Below are 12,856 nucleotides of genomic sequence, written 5' to 3' on the forward strand. Positions count from 1 at the left end.
CTGTGTATCCTTCTCAGGGTTTCCTCCACCCAGCCTTATACACAGCCACTCTCCAACCATCAAACCTCTCTATTATCCTTGGCTCTGTTTACTCCCACAGAGCTCCTTCTCCTTGCTCTGCCCAAGGGAGACTGCCTCTGGCCTTAGCCTGCTCTGTTTATGAAGGCCAGGCCCTGCCCCCTAGCGGCCAGCTGACCCAATTAGTTGCCCTAGCAACTCCCAGCTGCTGCCCTGTTGATTGGCAGCTACCCATTTACTACTACGCAGTAGCAGGCACCCTAGTGTCCTGCTACAAGCCCTTTCTGAGCTGGCAGCGGGGCGGCTGTAGGCAAGCCCTCCACACATTCATGCTCCTTTAAAGCATCTATTACTTGCCACTATTGGAGACAGGGTACTGGACTGGATGCACCATGTTCTCATTCAGCTGAAAGCCAGTGACCAGGGAGCCGGTGACCAGGGGCTGCAAACAGGGTAAACAGTTTGCAGGCAGTTGCAGAGGGCAAGAGGAGGAAGGGGAAGAGAAACCAGGCACCAGATCCTACCCAGGGAAGGTAAGGGATCCAGAGCTGCCTATGCCTTTGGTTTGCTGAGTGTTTGGTGGGCTGCATGTGTGGGGCACATACTCTGAGAATCACAGAGAAGTTGGACTGGAAGGGACCTCCAGAGGTCATCTAGTCCAACACTCTGCCTGAGAAGCTGGCAGTGTTTTGCTGACTGAGTGATTGCTGATTGCTGAATGATTGCTTCCTGGGCCTGGCAGAAGTCTTAATGAGGGGGTGAAGCCAGTCCAGGCCCAGCAGGGTATAAAAGGAGACGCCCCAGACAACCAGGGAGTCAGTGACCAGGGGCTGCAAACAGGGTAAGTAGTTCGAAGGCAGTTCACTGGCCAGTTCCTAGGGCAGTTCATGGGCCCCCTCCTGCTTGCCCCTTTTTGAGGGGCAAGCCTTTCATCTTGGCATGAGGAAGTAGGAAAAACCCTTTGGGGCCAACAAGCAATAAACAGGCCAGCTTTCATGCGAGTTGGCTAGGGAAGGTGTGCTTGGAAGAAGAGCAGTAAGAGAGAGAAGGCAGATTAAGAGACCCAGGGAAATGGCTGGAGGATGTTGTAATGCCAGAGCCACTGCCACTGCTTGCACTTGTGAGGTTTCCATCCAGGCAGGACCGCTCATCAGCAACGCTTCCATCCAGGTCCAGGTTTGGTGCTGTGGGGACCACGACTTGCAGGTTTCTTCCAGTGACAGCCAGGTCAGGGTGTGCCTGCGGTGTGGGAACAGGCAAGAGAAATACAGGAGGTGGTGGTGAGGCTCTGGAGCATCCTCTGCCATGAGAAGTTCATCAGTTCAGTGCTGGAGGAAACCTCTGGGACTCTGGAGGAAGAAATGCCAGATGCAGCGCTAGAGAAGAGGGTGGACATGGCATGGACATCCAAGAGGGTGGAAGCTGGAGGCTTCTGATTTCTGGCAGCAAGCAGATATTTTTACCTTTACCTGCAGTGGTTTGTCTGGAGAACAGATGTGCAGCCCTAGCAGCAGAGAGGGAGAAGCACATTCCATTAGTGGAGCAAGACAGTCCAGGCCTCACCAAGGTGGGAAGGATTGAGATGACTGCCACCAAGAGGAAGAAACAGGTGTTGGTGGTTGGAGACTCCCTTCTGCAGGGGATGGAAGGAGCCATCTACTGACCTGATCTGTTGTCTCGGGAAGTCTACTGCTTACCCAGAGCCTGGATATGAGATGTCCCAGAAGGACTGCCAAGGCTCATCCAGGTCTCTGACTACTACCACATGCTGCTTATCAATGTGGACGCCAATGATAGTGCCAGGGGAGACCCTGAGCTTATAAAAATGACTACAGGGCTCTGGGTGCAAGGGTGAGGTGGGATCTGGGGTTCAGGTTGTGTCCTCATTGATCCTTCCAGTCAAGGAAAAGGGCCCAGGGAGCAGGTGGATCCTGCAGATCAACACCTGGCTGCACAGGTGGTGTCACCAGAAGGGCTTTGGCTTCTTCAATTGTGGATGGTTTTCCAAGAAGGATTGTTGGGAAGAGATGGGCAGACAGGCTTGCTAACCTAGTGAGGAGGGCTTTAAACTAGGTTTGTCAGGGAATGGAGACCAAAGCCCTGAGGTAAGTGTGGTAGCAGGAGACCTAGAGGAAGAGTAAGCAGTAAGGGGCAATAGGGGAAGTGCTCTCATACTTCCTTAGAAATCAGGGCAATCAACTAGTTACCTTGGGTGTCTGTACACAAATGCACAGAGCCTGGGAAACAAGCAGGAAGAACTGGAAGTCCTTGCACAGTCATGGCACTATGATGTGACTGGAATAACAGAGACGTGGTGGGAGCTCACATGACTGGAGCACTGTCATGGATGGGTACAAACTGTGCAGGGAGGACATGCAGGGGAGAAGAGGAGGAGGAGGAGAAGTTGCATGTTATGTAAAAGAGCCATTTGATTGCTCAGAGCTCCAGTATGAAACTGGAGATAGGCTTGTTAAGAGTCTCTGGGGTAGAGTCAGAGGGGAGAGCAGCAAGGGTGATGTCATGGTGGGGGTCTGCTATTCACCACCAGACCAGGAGCAACTGGTGGATGAGGCTTTCTTCAAACAGCAAGTGGAAGTTTCCCAATCACAAGGCCTGGTTCTCATGGGAGACTTCAGTCACCCTGACATGTAATGGGAGAGCAACACAGCAGTGCACAGGCAATCCAGGACATTTTTGGAGAGTGAAGGGGACAACTTGCTGGTGCAAGTGCTGGTGCAGTCAACTAGGGACAATGATTTTTCTTGACGTGCTGCTCACAAACAGGGAAGAATTGGTGGGGAATGTAGTAGTGGATGGCAACTTAGGCAGCAGTGACCACGAGATGATAGAGTTCAGGATCCTGAGGAAAGGAAGGATGGAGAGCAGCAGAGTAAGGACCCTGGACTTCAGAAAAGCAGACTTTGCCTTGCTTAGAAAACCCATGGGCAGGATCCCCTGGGAAGCCAGTTTGAGGGGGAGAGGAGTCCAGGAGAGCTGGCTGTGCTTTAAAGAAACCTGACTGAGAATGCAGGAACAAACCATCCCGATGTGCAGGAAGACTAGCAAGTATGGGCAGAAGACCAGCTTGGCTTAGCAGGGAACCCTTCAGTAAACTAACTCACAAAAAGGAAGCTTTTAAGAAGGGGAAATTTGGACAAACAACTAGGGAAGAGTATAAGAGCATTGCTTAGGCATGCAGGGATGAAGTTAGGAAGATCAAAGCACAACTGGAGTTGCAGCTATCAAGGGATGTGAAGGGGAACAAGAAGGGTTTCTATAAGTATGTCAGTAGCAAGAGGAGGACCAGGGAATGTGTGGGTGCCTTACTGAATGGGGGAGGCGACCTTGTGAGAGAGGAAAAGGCTAAAGTGCTCAGTGCCTTTTTTGCCTCAGTCTTCACAGGCAATGTCCACTTCCAGACCAATACACCCGGCAGCACAGTTAGGGGAGGAGGTGAGCAGCCCTCAGTGGTGAAAGATCAGGTTAGGGACTATTTAGAAAAAGGTGGATGTGTATAAGTCCGTGGGGTCAGATAGGATGCACCCAAGGGTGCTTAGGGAGTTGGCTGATGTGTTTGCAGAGCCATTGGCCATCGTTTTTGAAAATCATGGCAATCAGGAATGGTCCCGGATGATTGGAAAAGGGCAAACCTAGTGCCTATATTTAAGAAAGGGAGTAAGGAAAAACCAGGGAACTACAGACCAGTCAGCCTCACCTCAGTCCCTGGAAAAATCATGGGGGAGATCCTCAAGGAATCCATTTCTAAGCACTTGGGGAAGGTGATTAGGAACAGTCAGCATGGATTCACCAGGGGCAAGTCATGCCTGACGAACCTGATTGCCTCCTATGATGAGGTGACTGGCTCTGTGGATGTGAGGAAGACCAGTGGATGTGGTATACTTTGACTTTAGCAAGGTTTATATGGTCTCCCAGAACATTCTTGCAGGCAACCTAAGGAAGTATGGGCTGGATGAATGGACTGTCAGGTGGATAGAAAACTGGCTGGAGCATCTGGCTCAAAGGGTAGTAATCAATGGCTCAATGTCTAGTTGGCAACCAGTATCAGGTGCAGTGCCCCAGGGATTAGTCCTAAGCCCGGTTTTGTTCAATGTCTTCATCAATGACTTTGATGATGGCTTAAAGTGCACCCCCAGCAAATTTGCAGTTGACACCAAGCTGGGGGGGAGTAGTAGATATGCCAGAGGGTAGGGCTAGGATTCAGAGAGACTTGAGAAATTGGAGGATTGGGCCAAAAGTAATCTCATGAGGTTCAACAAGGACAAGTGCAAAGTCTTGCACTTAGGACAGAACAATCCCATGCACAGGTACAGGCTGGGGGCTGACTGGCTGGGTAGCAGCTCTGCAGAAAAGGACTTGGGGTTTACAGTGGACAAGAAGCTGAATATGAGCCTGCAGTGTGCCCTTGTTGCCAATAAAGCTAACGATATGCTGGACTGTATTGGTAGGTGTGTTGCCAGTAGGTCAAGATAAGTGATTATTCCCCTCTATTCAGCACTGGTGAGGCCTCATCTGGAGTACCGTGTTCAGTTTTGGGCCCCACACTACAGAAAGGATGTGCACAAATTGGAGAGCCCAGCGGAGGGAACAAAAATGGTGAGGGAGCTGTGGCACATGGCTTAGGCAGAGGGGCTGAGGGAAGTGAGTTTATTTAGTCTGGAGAAGAGAAGACTGAGGGGGGGATTTAATAGCAGCCTTCAAGTACCTGAAGGGGGGTTCAAAAGAGGAGGGAGCTAGACTGTTCTCAGTGGTGGCAGATGACAGAACAAGGAGCAATGGTCTCAAGTTGCCACCAGGGAAGTTTAGGTTAGCTATTAGGAAGGATTTTCTCACTAGGAGGGTAGTAAAACACTCAAACAGGTTACCCAGAGAGGTGGTGGGAGCTCCAATCTTGGAGGTTTTCAAGATCCGGCTAGACAAAGCTTTGGCTAGGATGATCTAATGGGGGCTCATCCTGCTTTGAACTCCCAGTGTCCTTTCCAACCCTCATTTTCTATGAGTCTATGATTAATTTGATCCAGTATGGAACTTCTTATGGGCTTTCCTTCATATGAGCTCCTTGCTGTCCATATAAGCTCACAACTCAGGGGAAGATTGCTGTTTCTCAAGAGAGGAGGATTTGAGTCCCTCTCCCAGCAGTTATGTGAGTCATCATCTGCTAAAGTCCTGCCTTGCTTTGTGAAGAGATAAGAACAGGCATGTTGGAAGCATGGAACCACTCAGTTCTCAAGCACTGGAACTGGGAAACAGGGATGAGAAAACCCAATGTGATAAATGAAGCAGTCAAACTTCTTAGGCTTAGTTTAGCTCCCCAGGATGTTCTCATTCAGCTGAGAGCATCACAGGGAGGTGGGTCATTTCATACCTGTGATAACCCCTATGGCCATGTCCAGATGAACATGAATGTTTGGTTCCCTGGGGACAGGTAGCAGCGGCACACCGTGCATCGCAGCCATTTGTCTCTGGGGAATACCTGTGCCATGAGCGTTTTGGCACGTGGCAGTTTATCCCTAGGGGCTGTAGGGAAGGCTGGGGCCAGCACTGTGCTGGCCCTAGTAGCCTTACCTGGGGCTGCAACTGTGTTGATCTTGCCATCTGGAGCATGGCTGGCAGCTGGAGCACATCTCTGGTTAGCCCGGCTCGGCTCTTCAGCCACATGTGCTGCCCATGTGTGTGCTGCTTCAGTTTTTTTTCAGGTTTTTTTTTAACCCTGTCTATCCAGGGGTCAAAATAATGTGGACAAAAACCCCAGAGCATAAGGCACTCAGAATTGGTTGAGTTGGTTTAATAACATATATTAGATTTACCCAAAGAACCTTATCTGCCTATGTCCTTAGACCAACACGGCTACAACCCTGAAACATGGGAGTTCATATCTAATCATTCACACACTCCTCTTCTCCTTTCCACAAAGAAAGTGTAGAAAACTATGTGCAAAGTGTCCTATGTGAATGTAACATTTTTGTTGGGTATTCCTTTCACAGCGGGAATAGATAACTATATCAGTTTTCATTTTGCTGTGAAATCAAATGCTTTGGGATGAGGCTTTTTTGTTTGATTTGAAATATCTGAATTAAGAGGGACTTAGTAGATAATTAGAATTGTACCTGGGACCTACTGCTGCCAGCTCCATTTAAAAGAGACAGTGTTCATCTTATTGCTGTTGTATTCTCTCTCCTGCAGTTTTGATCAAGCTGAAAAAGAATAACCAGCGCTGTGCTGTCAAGTCTCAGTTTGTGCAGTCCATCTGCCTGCCAGAAAGCAGCATGACCTTCCCTGATCAACACAGATGTCAGATTGCTGGATGGGGACACAGGCATGAGAGTGAGTTAAATGACAGATCTGATGTATAAATCACAACTAAAATATAGCGACGTAAGGATTTTTTACACTGTTTCAGTTCTTAGTTGGCAGACCGTGGACCAGGGGCCATAGCTTATGTAACTGTTTCTTGAAGATGACTCTGGCTGTGTGCAAGCAGATGCAGCAGTGCAGCAAAGGCCTTGCCTGTTTCTCAGTCTGGGGGGTCTGGTTGTGAGAAAATTTTCATTGCTTGAAATGATTTTGGGAGAGGCAGCTTTACAGGCATTCAGCCTACCCTTCTCCCCTGTTTCTTGCATCTTCCTGAGACTAGAGTGATTCCAGTCTAGGGAAAGTGAGGGGAACAGCAGCTTTTCCAGTTGTCCCATTCCTGGGGAGCCTGGCGCAGTAGGGCAAAGCCCCCATCCACACCTCACGCTAGAGTCTCTGATGTGAGGAGCAGGCAGAAAATTTGTGTTGCTACTTTTTCTGTTTGGCTCTTGGTGCTCCCAGTGCCTGGGAACTGAGCAGAAGGAGCAGTGCTGCAAGCCCCCTGCCCATGTCTCACACTGGAGTCACCGGTATGTGAGGAGCCAGGGGGAACCTGGGTGTTTGGAAGGGATGGGAGTCTTTTCTGGAGTCTTTTCCCACAGCTTGAGGACTCCTGGTCCCTTGGGGGCATTTACCTGAGGGTAGTGTACAAGAGGTCATTCTCCAGGGAGAAACTCTCCTGGAGCCACTTCTACGGGGTTAGAGTTGGGAGATTTTTCTCCCAGAACTGCCAGTGTGGTCCAGGAGAAAAACATGAACTTTTGTACACTTTTGATGTCTACTGGGAGAACAATAATTCTCCTGAGAGGAATGTAACACCTGCACATGGCCTGTGTTGCAGTTGGGTCCTCTATTTCAGTCTGCAAGCAGCCAACCCCTAGGGAAACCAGACTAGGGTTTCTAGACTGATCCATTTGACTAATTATATTGAAAACCAAACAGCACACACTGAACACTGCATCCTACCACCAGTATTACATGACTTCGTTTTTTAAATAAAAACTCAGCCGTATTCATATTTGCAGATGGCACTGAATTTGGATGGTTAAAAAAGATTCAGAAGGCTAAAGCCAACCTGCAAATTGAGCAGAAGTAATTAGATCAGTGGTGGCCACTGGAGATGGTGCTGGGACATGTGATGGCAATAAGTGCAAATTCCTGCATTAAAGGACGGGAAATGCAAATACAAAATGTGAGAGATTATTACTATGCACCTACAGCTATTGCACCAACTCAAATATATTTTGATGGTGTCTCTAGCTGTTTTGATATTGGTCTAATAATTCAGAAAGCACATGCTTTATCACATCAGGTGCCTAAAACTTGAGACTCCTACAACCAACAACAGCTTTGGAAAAAGTGTGGTCTTTAATTTGTTTTTTCTGACTTCTGAGGAAAATGTGCAATCTGATTTCAGAGATTAGGTCATGTAGTATAGCAGAATAATCACTGTCTTCAGAAGAGACCCGCAATAAATTCACTTTATTGTAAAGAATACTTCCACGTAAGTTACTTCACACCCAAAGGATTTTCCTCTATCTGTATATTTCTTTAAAGATGCATCCAATTATTCAGATGTTTTGCAAGAAGCATTGATTCCAATTCTGCCTGAGGACAAGTGCCGAAGTGCTGAAATTTATGGAACTGAAATCACTGAAAATATGTTCTGTGCAGGTTACTTTGATAGCAAATCCGATGCCTGTCAGGTAATACTATGACTGACTACTTGAATCTGAATTATGTGCATAGATGTATGTGTAAGAAATGTTACATTAGCAGAATTTTCACTGTTAATAATCATTTTTGTGTGCTTTATTTTATCAAGCTTGCTCTTTGGTTCTATGACATCTTGGCTGTGGGTGAGGATATAGATTCGCTATAGTAACAGACCAACCCATTTTAAAAATTAAAGTATATATTCCTGGATAAAAGACTGAATTTTGTTCTTATCTATTCATTTTGATGAAACAGTTTGCTGCCCTTCTAGGAGACCATTTTGGGGGCAGTTGGCAACTTGCCCACCTTTGACAGTAAGCTTAGTGGCAGGAAACATCTGGAGCAGTGGTTTTCAACCTGTGGTCCATGGAGCCCTGGGGGTCTGCAGGCTATGTCTAAGGCAGCCTGTGGGTTGCAACCCAAAAGTGAGTTGCAAGAATATTTCAAAGGGTTGTGAGCAAGTGCCAGAAAAACGCATGAAAGCATGGGTTTCCCCTTGCAGGCTGGCAGTGGTCCAGCCTGCAAGCGGCTGCTTGGGGTGTGGCCAGCACACAACCTGGGGAGCAGGGTTGTGGGAGCAGCCCCAGCAGCGGGATGAAGGTAAGTGTATGGGGAACGGGGGTTGGAGGGCCAGGGCTTGGGGACTGTTGGTGGGGGGCACAGTGCAGTGTGTGTGTGTGTGTGTGTGTGTGTGTGTGTGTGTGTGGGGGGGGGGGTGTTCTGGGGGGGCAGATACCTGCTGGCACTGGGGAAAGGTGGCTGGGTGCCAAGGTTGTGGCAGGGTGGGAGAGAGAGTGGGGAAGGTGGGGGACTGCGGCTCGGGCACTGGCAGGGCCAGGGAGGTGTGATTCGGGACAAGCCATTGATGTTTGCAAATGGGCCCCAGTACAAAAAGGGTTGAGAACTGCTGGTCTAAGGGATCCACAAAAGTTGACTACGATCAATCAAAAGTATGTGACTACCCACACTTACAATTCAAAAGGGCCCAAACCTCCATTTGAAATCTCCAGTGGGGTCTGTACTACCATTCAGAATTTTTTAGGGATCTGCAAATGAAAAAAGGTTGAAAACCACTGTTCTAGAGACATGGATTCTAGTGCTATACTGCATTCATAAGTTGAAGTCCTTATCAGAAAATCAATTGCTCATTTTTTCCTTGCTTGCTTTATAATACAGCACTGAGTGTGGTTCAAGTAGAAATTATGATAGCTACTTATTACTGCAAAAACTCCTAGTTAGCCTTAGTTTTTCCTTAATACATGTTGTGTTTCTTTTATCAAGTTTATCCCTTTGTATCTATTAAGACTTCTAGAGTAAGGGCAGAATTCAGTTACTGTTTATGAAATTTTTCAGCTGCATAAGTAGTCTTTTGGCATATAAGCACAGTTTGTAATTCCAGTATCTTTGCAGTGTGGATATGTAAGCCTCCATTCAGCTTCTTTGCATGCTTAGTAGGCTAGGCAGACGCATGTAAGTTTGCCTGCCTTTTATAACTTGTGCATGTAAATTATAAAATTGTACCCATGACTACAGAGGGTCCACCCATATTTTAGCCCCAGCACCTGAATGGTTGGGGTGCTTACCAAAATAAGCACTTACCTATAAGCTGGGTTTATAGATCCCCTAACTCAGGGACGCTTTGAAGCTGTGTTCCCCTGACTTTCTAGCACAATGCACTTGCCACCATGCCACATGTTAAGCACTGTCTAATGCTCTCTCCAGCCTTCCTTTTGAGGCTGACACCTGGGCAGCTAAGAGAGTGAGGTACATGGGGCCAGAAGGAAACAATTATCCTAGAGTACAGCTTCCTAACTTTTTCCTCAGCCTGACCACGTTTAAACATTGGGAATGTTTTGCGACCCCAAAATGATACAGACAAGATCAACAAGTCATAAATATAGCATTACAATGTTTGTGGTCTTTATATTTTTCATTTAAAATATTTAAAATTATTTAAACTTCTTTTTAGATTTAAAAAAAACATTGAATACAAAGTCTAAAAAAAGCTATTACATGTGTTTATTTGACATTTATTTCAATTGGTTTAACTGTGGATTATATTTACTGTGCTGCCATACAGGTAAACAACCTTAGATGTCACGGTTGCTAAATTGAGACCTAAAAGTATATAATATACAGAAATTATACAGGAAACTAGACTGTCATTAATGTTCACTGTTCATGTTGCTATGCTTGCTCAATACAACCATCTCTCTAAACTCCAACTAAAAATAAAGCAATACAAACCAAGAAAAGAAAAGAAAAGGAATGCATCATATTCATATTTGCGTATTTATAAACAGGAAGCGTATTCATCATAACTGGTCAATGTGAGAGAGAGAAGGAGCCAGCAGGCTCCTTGGCTCCCAGACTGAGCGGAGGACCAGTGACCCCAGGTCCGCAGCCCCAAGGAGGCAGGCAGAAATCCCCCTCACCCAGGTGTGTGGAGAAGGGAGGGGCCGGTACTTCCTTCGCCAGCATAAAAGAGAGGCTGGGACCGACAAGCGGGAGCAACGCAGAACCGGAAGGAGGACGTGGAGGAGGTGGAGCACGCCGGCACACGCTGCAAAGGACGCTGCGAGCAATGCTAAGTGCTGATGTGTGGATACGTGGCCGGACCAGACAGTCGGGCACCAACCCGGTGGAACGGGCGAGGGTGTAGGGGTGGCGGAGCCCTCAGAAACTTGGGACCCATGGGACGCCGGTGAGACTCATAATTGGACTGCGCGCGTCGGACATCTGAACCAACTGTGTTAACATCAAAGTCATGGCAGGTGAAGCAGACGCGTGTGACACCCCAATTAAAGGTGAGGATACACTAGGTGACGTGCAGGCAGCGCCTGCACGGTCCGCGGGCCTTGGTGATTACCCAACAGTGGTGCATTGGCCAGGAATTCAGCAGCAGCTTCCTTAGAGGGGTCCAAATGGAGCACCAGACAGGATTAACAGGGACAGAATCCCTACAACAGGCCATGAACCTGATGGCCCAGGTGCTGCAGCAGCAGCAACAGCAAGCCTTAAGGCAGACGACCATACAGGAGCACCTGCTCCAGCAACAGGTGTGGGCACAAAGGGCCCCGTGGGACTTTAGAATGCCCAAAATGACCAAAGAGGACGATCCAGAGGCCTTTTTGGAAATTTTTGAAAGGATAGCCATATCCGCTGGACTAGAGAAAGCGAAATGGGCTGGACAATTAGGGGTCCTATTGATCGGTCAGGCCCAGGTGGTGTATAGGGCCATGACCCGGATAGACGCACAGGACTACGATAAAGTGAAGAGTGAGGTATTACGAAGACTCAATATAACGCCAGAAAGACACCGCCAGGCGTTTAGAGGGAAGAAACCCAGAGAGGAGAGAGTCCCCCGTGTATTGTGGCAGAGCCTGGTGGATTTGATGAATAAATGGCTTAGACCAGAGGTTAACTCTAAGGATGAGATTTGTGACCAGATATTGCTGGAACAGTTTATAGCAGATCTGGATGGGGACACCCAAAGGTGGGTGAGATGCCACTGCCCAAAATCATCCCGAGAGGCCCTGCAATTGGCCGAGCATTTCGACATGGCCCAAGGGGAAATGCGGCGGGATTGAGGTATGAGACGGCAGGAGGTAGACTTGAAGCGGGAAAAGGAGAATAGGGGAAACAAGAAAGGGAGCCCTCCAGGACTAGTCTGCTTCACCTGTGGTAGAAGGGGCCACATGACCCAAAATTGCCCTTGGGGTATGCGGATGATGCCAGAACCCACAGACCACTGGACAGGACCAAGGGAAGACCAAGAAATGGAATTGATGGACTGCAGTGTGGGGGCCAGGTCAACAGGTACAGTGCAACCTTTACCTGAGGTGGTTGTGTGGGTAGAAGGCCGTCCAGTTCAGGCTGTGGTAGATATTGGGTACGCACAATCGCTGGTGCGCCCATCACGAATTGCCTGGAAACAAGCACCGAGATGCGCTGGGGTGCAGATGGTATGCCTGCACCAGCAAAAGGCCTACTACGAACGATGTTGGTTGAATGTTCAAGTGAAGGGGATTAGAAGAGAAAATTCTGTATCCCATGATATTGGGTCAAGATTGGCCTGAGATATTTGAGATTTTAGCCTCGCTCCATAACCCAGAGAGCCCTAGAGAGGGGCTAGTTGGGGCAGATACAGAGGTGCAAGAAGACCTGGAGCTAGAGACGTTGGCCAGCAGCAGTCGATTTCGTGAGGCTCAGGAGAGCGATGCAGAACTGCGGGCCTTCCGAGAAACCATGCAAGCGAGGGACGACCCCCCGAATGAAATAATCTCATGCCCCGGGTGGAGATACGGAATGGCCTATTATATTGGGTTAAGCGGGGTAAGACTGAAGGGGAGGAGGTCATCCAAATAGTCATACCCAGACCTTACAGAGAATCACTTCTACGTCTAGCTCATAAGAACCCCTTGGGGGGACATCTAGGGAAAAATAAGACTGAGGCCCACCTAGCTAGATGGTGCTTCTGGCCCCACATGTATGAGGAGGTGGAAGAGTTCTGTAAGGTCTGTGAGCTATGCCAGAAGGTGAGCACCTATAAGCCCCACAAGGCACCATTGCAGCCGATGCTGGTGGTCCGAGAGCCCTTTGCTAGGGTGGCCTTAGATGTAGTAGGTCCTTTGCCTTGGAGTATAGCGGGGCACCAATTCGTGTTGGTACTAATAGACTATGCGACCAGATTTCCGGAGGCGATACCACTGCGAGCGGTGACAGGACCCAAGGTGGCAGAAGAGTTAATGAA

At 48.3% G+C, this 12,856-nt stretch overlaps 1 protein-coding gene across 1 annotated transcript in view; it reads left to right on the top strand.

Annotated features, from left to right (window-relative positions):
- The window catches only part of HGFAC (HGF activator), a 120,752-nt gene that overhangs the window by 96,379 nt on the left and 11,517 nt on the right, over positions 1-12,856 (top strand). Inside the window, exons 12-13 of the mRNA XM_019526605.1 lie at positions 6,220-6,360; positions 7,945-8,093. Coding sequence (XP_019382150.1) covers positions 6,220-6,360; positions 7,945-8,093 — 290 coding nt within the window. The remainder of the gene's footprint in view (positions 1-6,219; positions 6,361-7,944; positions 8,094-12,856) is intronic.

Source organism: Gavialis gangeticus, unplaced genomic scaffold (assembly GCF_001723915.1).
Source record: "Gavialis gangeticus isolate Ggan-Ray unplaced genomic scaffold, GavGan_comp1, whole genome shotgun sequence".
NCBI lineage: Eukaryota > Metazoa > Chordata > Crocodylia > Gavialidae > Gavialis > Gavialis gangeticus.